This window comes from Genypterus blacodes, unplaced genomic scaffold, assembly GCF_046128005.1.
Source record: "Genypterus blacodes isolate CSIRO-AG114 ecotype Tasmania unplaced genomic scaffold, CSIRO-AGI_Gbla_v1 ptg000589l_1, whole genome shotgun sequence".
Taxonomy (NCBI): domain Eukaryota; kingdom Metazoa; phylum Chordata; class Actinopteri; order Ophidiiformes; family Ophidiidae; genus Genypterus; species Genypterus blacodes.
Genome location: NW_027467319.1, coordinates 55,001 through 74,334, shown reverse-complemented (window position 1 = coordinate 74,334; position 19,334 = coordinate 55,001). Strand labels below are relative to the sequence as shown.

Genomic DNA, 19,334 nt, shown 5'->3' with positions numbered 1-19,334 from the left:
CCAGATCTGTCCCATTCCAAATCTGTTATAGTCCACTAAATGCCTTTCCAATAACGCAATGGCGTTAGTTTGCAGATTGAAATGTCTTTAAGTTTACACGGACCAACGTTTGTGATCCCGTGTGCAGTTAAATCTACCAGAGGGTGATTATAGAATCGTAAAAGAGGCACATCTGTGATTGAAAAGTGCTGCGACAACTCTTTGTGCAGACTCGTCTTTCCTCTGCTTTGCTCCAGAGATACTGTGTAGATGTTCTTCTTCTTCTTCTCTTCAGGTCTGAAGGTCTCTGATGGACCCTGGTGGATCCATGATCACGTGTTAGAGCCTGTAAAGCTCCACTACATGACCTTAGTTATGTTAATGGATTATTGTTGGATGTGTTTGCGAGCTCCAGACGTGACAAACTGCTTCAGATGAACCTGAAGGTTTCTGCTGACGTCACAGCGGAGTATTTTAGCAGTTGGCACCGTGTCTGTCTGTTGTCGCCTTTATGCTGTAATGAAACGTCCATCCTGCGTGTTTCTCCCCTCCAGTCTGCATTCCAACACTGCTGCTCTATAGGCTCCTTGAGGCCTCAGCTCTTAAAGGAGCCTTTCAGCGGGTTGGAAAAGCTGAGCGACTTCGTTTACATTCAGGGCAGAAGGTTCGGTCCACACGTCCTCCTGCGCCTCAGCGGCTGAGCTCGGTGAATCGGGTGTTTGTCTGTGTGAGTCGCCGTCTGATTGATGTTTCCAGGCGGGGTGGTTTAAGTTGGAATGGTGGATTCTGGGTGAATAGTTGCGTCTCTTATACGGTAATGTGACTCCTGCGTTACGGACACACTTTTGTAGATGTAAGTTAGAGGAAGGAAAGCTTGAGGACACAAACATCTTGTAGGAGTAGTAGAGCCTGGGAGTCAGACTTAGACCAGGGGCTTCAGCTTAGAGTGTTTAGGATGTAACCGACTTAGAGCTGAGGGCAACACAAACAAACTTACCCTGTCAGTTTAGTCAAAAGGTCTGAATGTCCCTAAGGGTTTCTAAGGGTTTCTCTCTGGTCCTTGTGCTCTCCTCGCCTCTCTCACCACGTGTCCTCGTCCCTGAGGGAGGCCGACTAATGAACCATCAGCAGAGAGGTGTGGGGCGGCGTTGGGGCGGGGCCGTCATCACAAACAATATTTGCTCCTATTTTGGCTGTGAGCAAGCAGCTGGCGAGGAGAGAAAGAGTCCGACCGCTCAATGCTTGATTGGCAGAGGTGTTTGTCTGGAAGTGTCTGGGGGCCTCCGGAGACAATCGCCCCGGATCACGCCGGGCGGTTGGCTAATAAGTGCCCCCCCCCCCCCCCCCCCCGCTCTCTCCCTCGCCCCCCTCTCTCTCCCCGTGCCCTCAGCTCATTGTGGAGGTTTGAAGCTGGAGCGTGTTCCTCCTCCTGCCACAGATGGTCGCCATAGCAAAGCGTGTTCTCTGCTTGTTTTTGCCAGTGGAATGGGAGCGATGGACTCACTCAGGGACGCGGCGCGGGGATGAGTCATACGCTGTTACGCTTTTGGAATTGTTGCCTCACAACTAATGTGTCAGTTGGAAGGAAGTCAATGTTGAGTTCCGCCTCGTAACTCGAGCGTGAATCGATGGTGGATTTAAACGTGGCGATGCCAAATGTTGGCTTTGACGTCGGTTGCTCGGTGACTTAACCTCGTGTGAGATAAACATAGAGACACGTTGTTTCTATCTAAAGCCTCAAGTCGCTTGGGCATTGTAGTCAGGACAGACAGAACCTGAGAACACGAGCGTTTATCTGCATATCGAGGGGTTAAAAGGTGAAATTTGGAGGAAGTGATAGATCAGAATGTGAGCAATACGTCCTCGGCTATCAGCTCAGTCGACTTGGTCCGCTCAGGGGATTCGCTACGCCGTCGCCATCCCCTCCTCCGCTGAAACATATTGGATCATTTAATCCGGGCACCAAGCGAATCTGCTGGCGCCCCAGGCTAGTCCACAGTGGGGGGGCCTTGGCCTTCAGTACCCCGCCTCCCCTGGGGGGCTGCGTGAAGCAGGGCGGAGCGGGCTCGTAGCGGGCCGCAGTCTGTTCCCCGACCCTCATTAGCTGCTCCTTTGTTACGGTCAGCAGAACCTCGCCGAGCCCAGATGCAGCACGTCCAGATTAGATCTCACACCCGCCAGGAGTCTTGAAAAGCCACGCCGAGTCCAGCTAATCCTGCAAGACTTTCCCTTTTCTTCTCCTCCTGCCTGCCTGCCTGCCACACACACACACACACACACACACACACACACACACACACACACACACACACACACACTCTGGTTGGAGACATGATCCATATTGTAGCTCTTAGAGTGGCTGTGCTGCCTTGTGTTGTTCTAATCCCCAGTCCTTGGTCCCGTCAGCCCGCCTCGGATCCTGGGCCTTTTTCTGCTCCATTGTTACACAAATAAGAGCTGCAGATAATCATCTAATAAATCCGAGTCTCCGAGATCTGAGTGGATTAACATGAAACGGCCTGTTTTCCTCTTCGTGCGCTCGGCAGCAACGTAAACATCTGAAACAAGTCTCACATCTCGGGGAACCAAACTTTGGCTGGTAGCTTCTGAGGATTCATGCTGAGTTTGGAACTTCTTAGAAAATAAACATCAATTTGGACGCCATTTTGCCTGAAGAATCAAACTCTGATGATTTCCTCACACTGTGGTTATTTTACATATCCAAGCAGGATAACAACGGTGGAACACAACATTTATTTAGGCTAATACTCACTAATATTTGTCTTATTCTGGCAGAAATGTATATGTTTCACATCCCTGAGGATTGAGTCCATACATAGTGTGTTTGTTTATCCCCAGCAGCTTATCACTGCATGTCACAGCTACCTCACATACACACACACACACACACGCACAGGGCCGTTCTGGTGTTATTTGTCGCGGCTGCCTCTCATGGCTGGACGGTGATATTTGCCGTTCACACTCATCTCAGCCGTGTTTCCCATAGGTGGCAGTAAAGAGCTAGACAGCATTTTATTGTACGTTTGAACGTGGCCTCATCCCGTAAACCTGTTTGTCCCATTAAGGGGAAGCAGATGAGATGGCACATGGACACACGTGTGAGCTCTTAAAGCCGTCTGATGTCTGTGACCATAAAACTCACAAAGCCCTGCAGTGTGTACTTCATTAACCCTGACATGCTGCTGGGGTCGATCTGACCCAATGAGATGAGTCAAAGCAGCACATGACTCTGTGTGCCTGCAGCTTTACCTAAAGTGACCCAGTGTATGGACTGGAACATCACTGATGTTTCCTATGCAGCAGTGAGGTCAGATGTTTGTAATGTTGGACACGCCTGCGGCTCAAGAATGCACAACAGTCAGTCAACTGAGATGTTTCAGCTAAAACTAGAGAGTTCACTCTGCCTGCTCTCTGATTGGTGCTCTTTGGATGCAAAATAGCTCTGTGGGTTGAAAGTTGTGGTAGAGGCGAAAGACGAGGGTCTAAAGCTGAACCGTGAGGAGAACACAGCTATGGGAAGACGAAGGTCGCTGTCCTCAAAGACTCGTCTGTCCTGCTGCACAGTCCGTCCAATTACAATGGAGAGGCCACAGGTGATTACCAAGCTGTGAAGTCACATGACTGCCTTTGGGGGGGTGGGGGGGGCACTCCAGGCCAATGGTTGGCACTGTAGTGGCATCAGCATAACATTTTCATGCAGGCCTGTGTAGTTTTTGTGTCCGCATGGCACAGAGTCCACTTCTGGTCCAAGAGGAATTCTGTTCCTGTGTTCCCGCCCAGTCTGGATGGGATCTGTGTGTTATCATGTGTTCTCCATTTAAAGGAACATGTATGTGATGTGGCTTCAGACCCCGGGACAGTCTGAATCATGTTCGTCCGTCCGTCCGTCCGTCCGTCCGTCCCTCTGTCTGTCTGTGTTTTCAGCAGGATTCCCTCTATAATAGTTAGACTCTATGATAATAAGCTTGTCCCTCCTTCTCACTCTTGTTTGCCGGTAAGTCTTCTCTGACTTTGCTTATGATGTGTGTGTGTGCTGTACTCACCAGTCAGACGTGTGTGACCAGGAGACCGTCTGTAGTAACGTACACAGACGGTCCACACGCTGGCCTATGTTGTTACTCAACCTTGTTTTGTCTTCCGTTGACTGTCTGAGAGTCTCGGCCTCCGTCTGGATTTGGTTTCTTCTATTCCTGCCGTCTTTTTCCATACGGTGCGCCGCATGCTATACTGGGCTGAGTGAGTGTGGTAACAAGCTGCTGAGAGGGAACATTCCACTCCTGCGCTCCTGATGTTGTTTTCATGGCCGCCTGCTGTCTCGGGTGGCAAATATTCCTCAGATTCAAAATAGGCCGCTGTTTACGTTTTCAGCTCGGGTCCGGAGCGGCGGATCTGTGTCTGCCTTTTTAAGGATGTGCCCCGCCCCCCAGAGTTGAATGTGTTTGTGTTTTAGGAGGATAACACAAACAGGTTTCCATGGCAATACAGATGCATTTCACTCAGAGGTCAAAACTAATATCTAATAATGATCTGGAGCTGGATCAGCAGGATCTGGATCTGGCAGTCATAGAGTCATCTTCAGATAGCAGCTCTTTGTATCCAGACAGGCCGTCTAGCTGAGATGGAGCTGACCTCTGGAGCAGCACAGGAAGTCTACAATCGATGAATGCCTAAAGGGAGAGATCCGGGTTGTTGTGTGTGAGTGAGCGGCTACATATCTTCAGTATTTTGGGATTCACAGTCAGGACTCAAATGTACTCAGAGGGGGTTTTGACAGAGTCCGGTCCGGGATGTTGCCCTCTGAGGTATCCAGGCGCTGCAGAGAAATGGAAATGTGATGAAATATTAAATTGGCCTCTGCTAGTGAAGCTTTGCTGAAAGCCGCGTTCGTCCTGCTCCCAACCGCCTCGCCGCTCTGAAAATAAAGGCTGTTGCCAAGCTTCCTCTGGGCTTGTTTATCTCTGTACATGCAACAGATATTCCCTCAGGATGTGGCCTCTTATGTGTACCAAGGAGAGTATGGATGGATGGAGAGAGAGGGGCGTGCAAAGTTTATATTTACATACATGTTAGCTTACACTCTAATTCAGAGCAGAGGGCCTTGAGGTCTGGCCTGGCTGTCCTGCTGAAGGAGGTCAGGTTACTCCTGGTGATGTCTGTGTGCAGTTCATCAAGGTAGATGATCCCTGAAGCACCGCCAATCACTCCAAACGTCCTGTATCTGAAAATGGCTTGGAAGGGTCAAAGGTATGGACCCAAAAGGAACATGGTAGATTCTGGTAGCTTCTCTCTGTGGCCCCCACGCCTGTACCTGAGCAGCAGTCCTTTGTTGTGTCCAGGTGATGTGAGGTCTGGTTGGTTACATGTGTGTTTGCTGAGAACCTCCTGCTGCCTCATCTGCACCGGCCCCACTCCACTTCTTCCACGAGCCGCGAAAACGATCTCAGTGACTCCTGCCTCCAGGCCGCCGCTGCTCCCGCTTCAACGCGGCGGACTTACAAGGTTATCAAGCCACAGAGGGCTGAAGAGGAGAATCAAAGTGAATGAATGAATGAATGATGCTCCTCCAACCTTAAAGATGAAGATCTCTTAATCCTAGTTGAGTCTTAATCAAATCTCGTGCCGTCACAATCACGTGGTCCCGCTGAAGCTATGTTCTTCTTCTGATGTCATAAAAAGTCTTTATTTGACCTGGAAGCCATCGTGTCACCCTGTTCTGATTGACTCAGTTAAGAAGGCAGAGTGGATTGTGATCCTCAACCAGAACAAAACTGAAGCTTGAACACAACGTATAACATCAGTTTAATGGAAAAATAAGGATTGTTAGTTATTGATGAGCCTGACAGCGTTTTAGCGTCAGGCTGTCAAACTGTTAGAGTCCAGCGAAAGAGGTGAGGGCGAGGGAAAGGAATGAAGGAGGCAGGAAGAGAAGAGAGCTCACTTTAGAGCGCCCGGCCAGATGTGTGTGTGTGTGTGTGTGAGCGCATACTTCAGAGGGAGTTGTGTGTGGCGAGTGGGTGGGTGCGTCAGTCACTGAGCTCGCGCTCTGCAGTGCGCTCAGCTGCTGCTTTCCTCCCGCCTGAGTGGAAACATCATGCGTCTTAGTAGCGTCCCCGTTCGTCCAAGCCGAGACCACGGCAGGCGGTAAAAGACGGCACGGGATGGCCGAGGGGTCGGAATCTCGAATCCTGGAGTAGACAGAAACCGGAGTGCTTTTGAAGGACGCCCTGTGTATCCAGGAGAACGTGGTCACTTTTCATCCTGTCGTCCGGTGGCGGCGGCTCAGACTCGGCTATGCCATGCTGGCCCAGAGGAACGGCCTCCCTCCGGGCTGCACTGCCCTTCCTCTGAAGGATCCGGCGGACCTGAAGGATGCGGACGCGGATGTCAAGGGCTGCTGCTCCTCCTCCCCGTCCTCCGGAGGTTGTCCCTGGGCTCGGCTGGCCGGGGTGGACGGCTGCCTGTCGGAGCCGTACTGCCTGTGGTTCCAGCTCTTAGCCCGAGCTTACTGGGGAGAGGTGGAGCTGGGACTCTCCAGCCCCAACCGCAGCGCGTCCTGGGCCAGGCTCAGGGAAGCTTCCAGACGGAACTGTGTCCGATTGAGGGTAAGGGTCGCCACGGATCCAACGCCTGAAGCAGATGGAGGGCGTAGGTTTGATCAGGAAGTGTGTGTGACGGCAGATGAGGGTGCAGCTGGGATATTGAAGCCTGACAACAAACTAGAGCACAATGTGTTCCAAACTGTTACAGTAATTGGGATTTGTAGCGTGATTCTTTTCTTGCTTGTTGGTTGTGGGGTTGGTGTTAGATTTGATTTAGAGCCTTAAGGACAGGACTTTCCCCACGGCCCCTAACAGTGAGGGACAGACCCCCAACCTGCGATGACTCCACTTCACTCTGTGTTCTTGTTAAATGCTGTAAATGTGTCAATGATTGTTGGATAAAAGGAACCCGAGGTAAACAACTGCATGTTTCACGCTGCACCACACACACACACACACACACACACACACACACACACACACACAGACCATCGCTACAGGAAACACGCTGCGATTAGGAGCCACCGATTCCGTGCAGCTGCAGGATGAACACCACGACATCATCATTCAGAACTCCTGGCAGTGTTTTATGTTGAACTCGCAGCTTCTTCTTCTTCTCCTGATTTGTTCATCTCAAATAACAATCCGAATTCGACTTCCCGACAAGCATTTGGGCGATCTTGGTGGCGTATAGCTTTACGTAGGAGGCGTCTGCAGAGCGAGTAGAGGTCAGGGGGGCGGCTACACTTTGTTGTGCTGTCTGAGGAATTTAGTGTGCGTCATCCTGCTCCTCAGCGCCGCGTCGTCCTGTTTCACTGACCCATATCTGCTGTAAAGCCAGCGCGCGTGTGTGTGTGTGCGTGTGTGTGCGTGCGTGTCTGGGTCTCAGGTTTCGTTTGTTGTGGGTCCCTGTGGTGGTTTCTGAACGACACTTTGCGTTACTTGCTGTCTGAGGACAATGGGGCTTTTTCTTCCAGCGGTGCCCGTGTGGTTGTCAGTGCGCCGCAGCTTCATAAGGTCAGAGCTTTCTTCTTCTGCTGTCGCTTCCTCCTTCCTGGATCTGGGGATGCGGTTCAGAGATGGAGGGGAGTTACAGGCAGCCTCGTGAAGGAGGGAGAGAAGAGGAGAGACAGAGCAGGAGATCAACCAGGTCAACACGTAGGTGAGGAGGCACGATGGCTATGTAGAGCCTCAGGATCAGCCCAGACCAGGATCAGCCCAGACCAGGATCAGCCCAGACGCTGTAGACCTCATGCGACCACGTGGTTTGTGTTTATGCTGCCTGATGAGCCACAGCCTCCGTCCATATCAGAGTCAATCACAGATCAAACCCAGTGTGGGGCCTGATGAGTCCTGTCCATGAGTTTGGATGAGAATTGAACCTTTTTCAGCAGGAGTGTGTCTCTGAGTAAGACAGTAGAACCTATGATGGGAAATGCAACAACAGTGCATCATGACTTCCTTTAGACAGTGCAGAGACGTGTGTGTGTGTGTGTGTGTGTGTGTGTAGCAGAGCACTTAGTCTAATGGGTTTGCTATTGCATAATATGTCATGAAATTTTAAGCATGGGATCAAATCAAAACAAACATTTGAGAATCCTCCTCCCTCTCTCTCTCCCTCCCTCCGTCCCTCCCTCTCTCTGTCTCTCACTCTCTCTCTCTCTAGCCCTCTCTCCCCCCTCTCTCTCTCCCCCCTCTCTCTCTCCCTCCCCCTCCCTCTCCCTCTCCCTCTCTCTGTTGTACTCTGGCCTGTGCAGAGCTTTGGGTTGAGCCTCTTCCAGCCCAGAGTCCCTGTCATGGTGTGAGCTGTAACCCTGCGGTGCAGCGGCTCCATTCTGTCATCATGGTGACGATGGATGTGACATGGGTCTGACTGCTCACGCCGCTCAGAGTGTGTGTGTGTGTGTGTGTGTGTGTGTGTGTGTGTGTGTGTGGGCTCGTTGGAGCTCCAGTGTTGCGTTCCTGGACTCGATTCGGGATGGAGGGAGGGTTTTGTAAGTTCCTGTTTAGGTATACTAGAGCTCCGTGCCTGATGAAGAGCCTGATGAAGAGCCTGATGAAGAGCCCGTGCTGCGCTCCATGGGCATAATCGTCAAATGGTACATAAGCTGAGTGCTGCTGGTGTTTCCTGCTTGTTTTTAACCTGCGTTGGTCACTGGAGTCACACAGGAATGCAGCAGATAAGTCTGTCATCATGCAAACACGCCACAGAGCCCCGCACAGCCCCACATGTGCACTAACTCAACACACGTGTATTGTTGTGGAACTTGGGCCGGTGCCATTACGGCCAGAATGACAATCCAGATGAGTTTTGTCCCGGAATGTCTGGCCTGTTGTCTCCCAGCAGCACCAGAGGTTCTGGGTTCTACTTCCTCCATATGGTTGATCACATGTCTGAGGCTCATGGTTGGTCTTCACAGAGCTCAGAGCTTCACGCGACATCATCTAGTGTTGGAAATACTTTGACATGTTTAATGTGAAGTCAGTGAGGAAGTGGTTGATGCTTTGAGTGAAGTCGGGCTCGTATGTTCGTAAACATCAAGCGACTCAATCATCCTCTTTATCTTCATCTGAATGTGTTTATGTCCGGCTGATGAATCTGTGTGTTTACCTTCAGTGAGACAGCTAGTGTCTCCAGACGTCAGGACCAGGATGAACCCTGACGTCTTCTGTGTTTCTGTCCTCCTCCCAGGCAAAGCAGAAGGATGGGCCGGACCAGAGCGAAGCCTCGGCCACCGCTGCTGCCGCCGCCGCCTCTCCCGGGCCTGAAGAGGAGGCCTTCTCCTGGCCGGGGCCCAAAACGCTGCGCCTGCGCCGAACCTCCCAGGGCTTCGGCTTCACGCTGCGACACTTCATCGTCTACCCGCCCGAGTCCGCCGTCCACAACTCGCTCAAGGTGAGGGGACCTCGCTTTGGCTAACATCAGGAGTACGCTGCCCCCGGGGCTCGATCCCCATGTGGCGGCACTTCCCGCCACAGATCCCGGAGCCGTAGGTCGGTTCGCGCTCTCATCAGAGCCGCGTTGACGTCCCCAGTGTTTTTGGGAGCAACAGTCTGAGATGAATTATGTTTATTTCCCTCTGAAGTGAACTTCTTCAGTGTGAGAGAAAGGATGCTCTGTAAAGCCTTTGATGTCGCTCTGGCCGTGAGAATCAGATTTGAGAGATTTGTGTCATCGAATACGAGCCCGATGATGTTCTAAGCTCCTTTTACCGTCTCGTGATCTAAGATATGAACGGGCTTTGATCAGCCGCTGTTAGCTCGGTGAGAGCGTGCAGGTGTGTCCGAGCGTGCAGAGGAACTGGGAACGCAGCCAGACGTGGCGTTGGCGCGGTGACGGTTCTCTCATCAGCGGTCATCAGGCTCTCTGTCTTCATTAAAGGCATCCGGAGGTCTGACCTTTGTTTTTGTGTCTCCTTCTCTTCCAGGATGAAGACAACGGCAGCCGAGGTGAGTGAGGACACGTGAGGCGTTCATGTTCCTGTTCAGTATGGTGACGTACAGTGAACGCTCTGAGTTCAGCTGGGATGGGGTTTTATTGCACCGCCCCAGAGAGAATGAAGGAAAATGAGATCAAAGTGTCAACGACAGCTCTGCAGCCTTTGGATTGTGAGCTCAGCAAAGCCTCGGCGTTCCTGGGAGCATCCGGTGTTTCCTTTCAGGGCCACGGCCCAGCGGCCATCTTTAAACACAGACACACCGTCACCACGCACACACACACACACACACACACACACAGGAGGGGGACATGTTGACAAGCTGGGTGTTGCCGCTGGAAAAACTCCAGCGCTACAGAAACACACACACGTTCATAGATACACACATAAACAAAGGCAGACGTTGATATATGGGTTAGTGTGTGTGTGTGTGTGTGTGTGTGTGTTTATTTCCATTCACAGCGGTTGTGTACATACCAAGAGGCTGTTATTCCAAAACTATCACACTTCCTCCTCTGTCTCTCCCTGTCTCCTTCCCTCTCTCTCTCTCCTTGTCTCCTTCCTTCCTCTGTCTCTCCTTGTCTCCTTCCCTCCTCTGTCTCTCCCTGTCTCCTTCCCTCTGTCTCTTCTTCTGTCTCTCCTGTGTGTTTGGCACAGCTAGATCATCCACAGTAAAGAAAAAACTCCCCATCTGTTCAAATATTTGTTTTTCACTCATAACGCCTTTCGTTGCCGACTTTAGCTTCTTTAGCTTCTTTAGCTTCTTTAGCTTCTGTAGCTTCTTTAGCTTCTTTAGCTTCTTTAGCTTCTTTAGCTTCTGTAGCTTCTTTAGCTTCTTTAGCTTTTCCCCTTTTGTCTGATTTTTTGCTTCATTTTCATGAAGGCCTACAGAGGAAACAAGAACGAGCAAATACAATTCCTCAGTATCCTCTGGTGGGCTACAAAGACCCACCCTCTAACATCCAGCAGCAGGTCTCTCTCTCTCTCTCTCTCTCTCTCTCTCTCTCTCTCTCCCCCCCTCTCCCTCTCTCCCTCTCTCTCTCTCCCTCTCTCCCCCCCCCCTCTCTCCCTCTCTCTCTCTCTCTCTCTCTCTCTCCCTCTCTGTCTCTCTCTCTCCCCCCCCCCCCCCCTCTCTCTATAGGTCAGTAACTATGTAAGATAATTGATATGAATCATATAGAGCAGATGGTTGGACAGAGCGTTGTTGTTGTTCTGCGAGGGTTAATGCGTTTAGCGGGCAGTGGGCTCCGCCCTCCGTACAATAACATGATCTAACCTCCCAAAACAACTGCAGAGCCGGGATGTGACCCAAACCAGCAGGCCCAGCTGTGTCAGGGCCCAGAGCCCAGAGAACAGAGCACAGATTGATCACTGTGCTGCTGTGGATGATCACTGTGCTGCTGTGGACAGGTTTCCTCTCTGCTCCTCTCTGCTCCTCCCTGCTCCTCCCTGCTCCTCTCTGCTCCTCTCTGCTCCTCTCTGCTCCTCCCTGCTCCTCCCTGCTCCTCTCTGCTCCTCCCTGCTCCTCTCTGCTCCTCTCTGCTCCTCCCTGCTCCTCCCTGCTCCTCTCTGCTCCTCCCTGCTCCTCCCTGCTCCTCTCTGCTCCTCTCTTCTCCTCTCTGCTCCTCTCTGCTCCTCCCTGCTCCTCCCTGCTCCTCTCTGCTCCTCCCTGCTCCTCTCTGCTCCTCCCTGCTCCTCCCTGCTCCTCTCTGCTCCTCTCTGCTCCTCCCTGCTCCTCTCTGCTCCTCTCTGCTCCTCCCTGCTCCTCTCTGCTCCTCTCTCCTGCCATGCAGACGTTTCACCAGCAGCAGAGTGTGACTGTAGATTCCACAGATTGATGAGAGGAAGAGGAGAAGAGCATAAACATGTTTCTCTTTGGGGAATTAATAATCAATCTCTCCTCAAATGTGTCAAATGTTTGTGCTCTTAAGAGAGAAATGAGCCTGTGCAGGTGTACGATGACATCATCAGGCCAGGCCCACTTCCTGCTCCAGTCCCTTCCATTTAGAACCAAACACACTCACAGTTTGTCTCTTTTCATATCCTGACATTCAAAACATTGCGTCTGACATGTTTGAATCATTTGCAGTAACATTCTTCTTCCACAAGAGGGAGACATGGCAACATCTCAAATACACACTGGGACAAACCCCAAACTGGGACTAAGTCTCGGGCCAGACTCCATATTCTAGAATCTATGTAGTCTGATGGGGGGGGGGGGGGGGGGGGGGGGGGTTCACTTTGGTCTTTGGGAACAAAACTGTTTATATTCTTAACAACTAAACTGGAACAAAGCAGGAGGCCGAACCAGCAGATATCGGTCAGTTTAACTCGGTGAATGATCAAAATTGCTGTTGTAATCCTGTGGATTGACAAGAGACCAAATATGAGCTCATACCAACATTTGACTTCCTGTCCCTATGTCCCAGCAGCCTCCTTGTGTCCTAGTTGTGATAATGCTGCGTCCCTCCCTGACTGTGTGACCAACGGCCCGGGTGCATGTGCTCTCTCTCTCTCTCTCTCTGGTTGCCAGGGCGACAGCGGAACCGTCTGGAGCCAATGGACACCATTTTCGTCAAGCAAGTGAAGGAAGGAGGCCCCGCCCACGGAGCTGGACTCTGTACAGGTACACAGGGAGACACACAGTCACAACTACACACACACACACGTTGTCACGCTTTGCTCCTGATAAATAATCTGATGATTAATGGCGTCTGTCTGACGTTTGACCCCGACGCGACTCTTGGTTCCAAGATTTCTTCACGTCTGTGGGTAATTTCACTTCCTCATAACCTGCCAGGCACAAACAGATATGAGTTACCAAATAACAGATGGCTGCTGTGTGGGAGGCCGAGCGCCGTCACAGGCTAACGGCTGGGGGGAGTGTGTGAGCGCTGCCCACTCTTCTTCTACTGCACAAATCACTCAACAAATGTTCATCTGAGAGGCTGAAGATAAGCAGGACCTCCTTTCTGTCTGAATCTGTTCACTTATCCAGAGGGAAAATACAGCTCTTTAGAATAAATAAGAGACAATCAATCAAAAATACTGCATGTTTCTTATTCTACTGAGCTCATTCTGGCAGTCAGCGTCTGATATAATACACCGAGAGCTGCAATCTGGAATCTGCCCAGTGAAGATGGTTCAGTCCCTCAGTCAGATGGTTCAGTCCCTCAGTCAGATGGTTCAGTCCCTCAGATGGTTCAGTCCCTCAGTCAGATGGTTCAGTCCCTCAGATGGTTCAGTCCCTCAGTCAGATGGTTCAGTCCCTCAGTCAGATGGTTCAGTCCCTCAGTCAGATGGTTCAGTCCCTCAGTCAGATGGTTCAGTCCCTCAGATGGTTCAGTCCCTCAGTCAGATGGTTCAGTCCCTCAGTCAGATGGTTCAGTCCCTCAGATGGTTCAGTCCCTCAGTCAGATGGTTCAGTCCCTCAGTAAGATGGTTCAGTCCCTCAGTCAGATGGTTCAGTCCCTCAGTCAGATGGTTCAGTCCCTCAGTCAGATGGTTCAGTCCCTCAGTAAGATGGTTCAGTCCCTCAGTCAGATGGTTCAGTCCCTCAGTCAGATGGTTCAGTCTGTTTTGATTTCTCCAAACATGTATTAGAGTCTAACTTCAGCTCAGATGTGCTGACAGGAAGTTTCCTTTAGGTGTTCAGTGTTTGTGTCCTTGTGACCATTGACCTTTACTGGGGGAGTGCTTCAGCCTGGTCTTCCGGAGACTTCCATCTGCAGATCAGCTTGTAATGAATCCTCGTCCTCCTGCCCGGTCCTCCTTGTAAACAGTTGCGGCCTTGCGGTCCCCCTTTGACACCTGGAGCTCTCTCCTACCAGGTCGGGCTCCCAGGCCGGCATGAGGAGGAGCCCCTCCCTCAGTAGCCCGTGGTCAGGGAGAGGAGCGCCCAGACGAGGTCCCTGGTGTTTCTGTGACCTGCAGCTCTCCTGTTCTCTGTGTGTGCAGGGGATCGCATAGTGAAGGTGAATGGAGAGAGCATCATTGGAAAGACCTACTCCCAAGTCATAGCCTTGATCCAGAACAGGTAAGGTCCTCCTTCATCCTGTCGCCGTCCTCATCATCAGTTCATGCTTCATTTAAATAGAATTATCCACAGAGTTAAGGCTCAGATTTAAACAGTTCTCTCTCCCTCTCTCTCTCTCTGGCTCTCCCTCCCTCTCCCCCGCCCTCCCTCTCTCTCCCCCTCTCTCTCTCTCTCTCTCTCTCCCCCTTGTACCCATCAGTGACGCCTCATTGGAGTTGTGTGTGATGCCAAAGGATGAGGACATATTGCAGCTGGTAAGTGTTCATTCATTAGTAAACATTACAAGCTCTCCCAAAAATGCTCTTTTCTGACCACGAGCAGAAGACAGAGATCTCTAATGAATCAGAGGAGTTGCATGTTTGTCCAGGTGGGTCACAGCCAGAGTAAACTCAGATATCAGCTTCAGGACCGGTGAACGTCCCAACAAACTGCAAACTACAAATTAGTTGTATTCAAATTGAGCTGACAGCCACTCAGTGAGAAGCAGCTAATAACAGTGGAGCAGAGTGGGACCGGGTGCCACACACACACACACACACACACACACGCACACACACACACACCCGCGCCACCCGTCAGGGTCCAGAGCGCCACAGACGATAAAGCGGCTCCGCTCTGTATCAAACCAGTTGCCTCACGTTGTTTGGAGTCAGATCCCACTGCTGTTGCTAAATCGCTCACAGTTAGCTCGACCACAGAGACTCGCTGCTGGAACGCATCTGAAGATCACAAGGCTGAGAGAGAGAGAGAGAGAGAGAGAGAGAGAGAGAGAGAGAGAGAGAGAGAGAGAGGTTCTAGGTTGCTGTGTGTTAGCTTAGCTTAGCTGCCTGCCATCTTGTCTGAATACAGGTGGAATAATAAAAGGGACCATGAAACTTTAGAATCACCTCCGTTCTTCTTCTTCCTCTTGCACTCCTGTGATGTGACTCTTGTACATTTGTGTATTTAACCTGTGCTGAGGTGAGACTGGCTGCCTGTCTCACCTCCTGTGATTTCACGTGTTTGCCTCTCTTTATTCCTCTCTCTGTCTGTCTCTCTCTCTGTCCGCCTGTCTCTCACTCTCACTCTCTCTGTCTCTGTCTCGGTCTGTCGCTCTGCCCCACTCTCTCTGTCTGTCTCACTCTCACTCACTCTCTCTGTCTCTCTCTGTCACTCTCTCTCTCTCTCTCTGTACCTCTCACTCTCTCTCTCTCTGTCTCTCTCACTCTCTCTCTCTCTCTCCCTCCCTCCCCCTCTCTCTGCTTGCCCTCCCTAACCTGTGGACTGCAGTTTTCCAGGGATATCACTGCTCTGGTAAGAGGGGAAACTATCCTAACTCACTTCCTTTAAATTCCCTCACCTCTCCCTGTAACATCTAGCCATCCACAGATCTTTAAGTTGTGCTTCTTCACCCTTAGAACCCCACGACCCCCTTAGGACTCTTTCACATGGACCCTGTTAGTGCTCAGCAGCCAAGCTTCCATAACCCTAGTTCAGGTTGGACAGGTCAGGACAAAGTGTTCACCTTTTAGCTGAGCTCAAAGGTTTTCCCTCTGTTCATCCAGGAAGTTGTTTACCATGTTAGCATGACTGGCACACATCCAGGAAACCCAACACCTCAGGTAGAGTGGAGCGCTATCGATTAAAGTCCAGCCAGACGACTCTCTCCTTTCATTTCCTCAAGAGCTTGTGCAATGCAAAGGGGCGGGGAGATGAACGTGCGTTGGATTGGTAATGAGGAATGTTCTGTGAGGCGGCGCTCTGTTGTGTGAGAGGGTGAGGTTATTACATCGCAGCGCTCCAGACTCAGAGAGAGAGGAGAGCAGCTCAGTGTAAAGGCTTAGAGTGGAGCTGTGGAGCCATGCTGACAGAAGTAGCTCTGGGCGGTGGCAGCAGACCAAGGCGTCCCCCGTTCACCCTCTCCTGGTGCCTCCGGGCGCGTTCTCCCGTACCAAAGGTGGGTCATCTCCTGCCAGATCTCTCGTATTCACCGCCAATCATTCCTCTTGTTTCCGGGCTGTTTGATTCCACTGGATTTCACGGCAGGGGTGTCACTTCTGTTTTCCCTGTGTTTGGATTGGAGTGATGTATGGCAGCGCCGCCTCGCCCTCTTACACGCTGTGGTTAGATGTGTTTGGTGTGTGAGAGGGAACGCAGTCACAGTGTTTGCTTCACTCTTCTTCTCCGCACTCTAAAATGTTGAACGGTTGTTGCTCTTGGCTTTTCGGGGGAAATTTACTGAAGGGATCATGGAAATGAGGTCATTTGAATGAGATGCCCGATGAATAGGATCAGCTGCTGCGTGCTTTAAAGACGCCACTCTGCATGTGTGCAAGGGTTAGGGTTAGGGTTAGGAGGAAGGAGTTTCATATTTGTCCAGACACAGCAACACAGATATCGCTCACCGCTTTGAACTGTGAAAGGTCCGTCTAGAAGAGAACATGGAACCTGTGAGTTGATTTAAGAGTAGATGAGTAATAAATGTACGGTTGTCCAGGGTCCTCCATGACGATGAGAGGCATCAAAGCTATCTGATCTCTCACAGCGTCTCAGGTGCATCATCACGCCACCATCATAGTGTTTTACCACAGGTTTTTGTGTTTATTTCGGCTTTAGTTTCATGGTGAACATTATTAAGCTGAGCGCTCTCAGGGTTTATGGTTCTTTGGGGCTGAAGCCCTTCAGCAGCCACAGTGACATCATGTCCTTCATGTCTTCCAGGCTTATTCCCAGGATGCATACCTCAAAGGAAATGAGGCCTACAGCGGAAATGCCCTGAACATCCCCGACCCCCCTCCCATATGCTACCCTCGGATAGAAGCCAAGGCTGCAGGCACGGCCCAGACACCGGAGACCTCCGCGCTCACGGAGGCGGCTCGAGGAGCAGCGCACGCCGCAGAGAAAAGCTACCGTGTAGAAATCTCTGTTCCGCCATCCCCTCCTCCCCAGCAGACATCCAAATCTCAGACGGTGGTCTGCGTGTTTAACGAGAACGTGAGGACAGTAGTGGCCCCTCCCGACCCGGTGGACAGGGCGTCACGGTCGGCCCGGGCCGGACCCAGCCACAGGACAGAGGAGAACCGGTTCGGGCCCTCGCTGGAGGCAGCCTCAGCTAGACCCCCCACAGCTGCTGCTCCTGAGGTCGCACAGCTGCAGTTCACTCCCTCCGGTCCCACAGAAACCCCAGTCTACTCCCCACCCTCCAGTTCCAGACCGGGACAGATCTACCCCGACACCTTATCCCCACCTGTGCGAGCGCCTCTCACCCCTGTGTCACCCCAAACCTTCTCCACCGCCATCTCCCCTCACTCCAGTCACTACTCGCCCTCCCCCACAGCCTCCTCCCCCTCCCCGCACCAGAACATTGACTGGAGGAACTACACCACCTATAAGGACTATATTGACTCCAAGCGGCTGCACACTTACGGCTGTCGCACCATTCAGGAGCGCTTGGACAGCTTGCGTGCCGCCGCCAACTCCAGCTCTGCCTACTCCCAACAACGCACACCCCCGCCTACTAGCGCCGGCCAGAGAGCGGCCCTGAGCTCACAGGTCAGACGGCGGAGTGCATCCCATGATCGTGGAATGGGTGGAGGTTGTCAAGGACCCGCAGTGGTAACGCCATTACGCAGTGTCTCCCAGGAGAGGCTGGGGGTTGGAGCTGAGGGGGGGGGTAGTAACTGGCCTCGGAGCGCTTCCCAGGACGCCCTGCCTTCCTGCGCGACCACAGGGGTCGCCAAATCCCGGGCACGGTCCTGCGACTATCTGTGCCAACACCCTGGGGAGTCGGGCCGGGGAGACGGGGCCGGGTGCGGCCGGTCGGAACTGGAGGACAAGCTGCTGCTGTGCCGGGGGGAGGAAGCTCAGGCGAGCAGGCAGGGAGCGAGCCTGAGAGCTGCTCAGCCCAACAGGATCTTCACCGGGCAGGAGGAGGAAGGGCGAGGGAATGGACTGTCCTACTCGCCCTCAGCTGCTCCTGCATCTACAAAAGGTACGATGGATTCTGTGCTGGCCTCTCGGACAGACAGCCTCATTCTTAGACCGTCCCGTCTGCCTGTGAAACACTCACTCTCAGATACGTCGCCTGTCCTATCCTCCACGAAAGACCAAAGAGCTGCCATAATGGCCAACCATCTAGGCTGCTCCTCCCCCCTGCAGCACCTGCAGCTCAGAGTCCGTGCAGACAGCCTGAAAATGGAGAGCAGGTTGGAGTCTGGACTCGCGGTCAGGTCCTCCTCTTGCTCCGGCCCCTCCACAACTACTGACAACGCCATACGGACTAATGGGGGTGCTGCGGTCGGTGTAGAAGGACCCGATGCAACAATAGTGGTCCTAAGGAGGGACAAAAACTCTGGACCCTATCCCATTCGCCATCCGTCCTACATCCTGGCTGTGAATGACCAGGAGGGAGGGAACACGCACGCCAAGCTGCCACTTCTGATGAAGACGGGCTCTGCTGACGGAGGGCTGAACTGGGCTCCTCCTGACTCACACCTGAAGAGGCTGGGAGACACACGGAACACATCCGGATCCAGGAACCTGGGCGACTCTCTGGACTCCATCCCCTTCATAGGTAAGATGCACACATTTACATTTCCTCATTTAGACACTTCTATCCAAAGTCACGTACGTGTGAGAGTAGAGTGCAAGCAAAGACAACGACACACGTTTGTGATGGAACGTTGACCGGAGAGCAGATGTCCTAGCTGCTGTCATTTCTGGAGCCAGGGGGCTGGAAAGGTCAGAGGTCGAACCAACCTGGAGGAGCGAATACACAGATCCAGCAAAGACAAGTCTGCTATGAGTCAAACTTTATTTATGTATCTTTGTTTCTCTCTAAACCTCCATATCACTCACTGAAGGAGCTTCTGTCTGTCTGCCTCTGCTCATTTGTTTTTAGGGCTCAACGCTCTGCTGATATCACATATCAGAGTGTGTGACGTCTGTGGCTGATTGACTTTACCTCCTCTGTCTGTGTGTGTGTGTGTGTGACGTCTGTGGCTGATTGACTTTACCTCCTTTGTCTGTGTGTGTGTGTGTGTGTGTGTGTGTGTGTGTGTGTGTTTCTCAAAGGAAAGGTGTGTGTGCTCTTTTATCGGAATGGAAACGCCTATCAGCTGCCGTCTGCATGAGTGTGTGCGACTCCACGCAGCCTTGTGCTCCGGTTTTATTACTGTCTGGGGAGACTTCAATAACATAAAGAAAACAGAGATGAATTAGTCATCACTTCATTCTTTGTCCTCCAACTCGCTCTGTGTGTGTGTTCCTCTGTGTGTGTGTGTTCCTCTCTGTGTGTGTGTTCCTCTGTGTGTGTGTGTTCCTCTGTCAGTGTGTAGATGTTCT

General features: G+C 52.0%; 1 protein-coding gene across 2 annotated transcripts in view; it reads left to right on the top strand.

Moving 5' to 3' along the window:
• arhgap21a (Rho GTPase activating protein 21a) overlaps positions 1-19,334 on the top strand; it is a 46,372-nt gene that overhangs the window by 14,132 nt on the left and 12,906 nt on the right. Inside the window, exons 3-8 of one of the 2 annotated variants that reach the window (XM_076140371.1) lie at positions 9,232-9,435; positions 9,968-9,989; positions 12,510-12,602; positions 13,934-14,012; positions 14,212-14,266; positions 16,713-18,564. In XM_076140371.1, the coding sequence (XP_075996486.1) occupies positions 9,232-9,435; positions 9,968-9,989; positions 12,510-12,602; positions 13,934-14,012; positions 14,212-14,266; positions 16,713-18,564 (2,305 nt within the window). Of the gene's footprint in view, positions 1-9,231; positions 9,436-9,967; positions 9,990-12,509; positions 12,603-13,933; positions 14,013-14,211; positions 14,267-15,740; positions 15,949-16,712; positions 18,565-19,334 lie in introns of those variants that run through there. The other variant, XM_076140372.1, reaches the window with a different exon arrangement.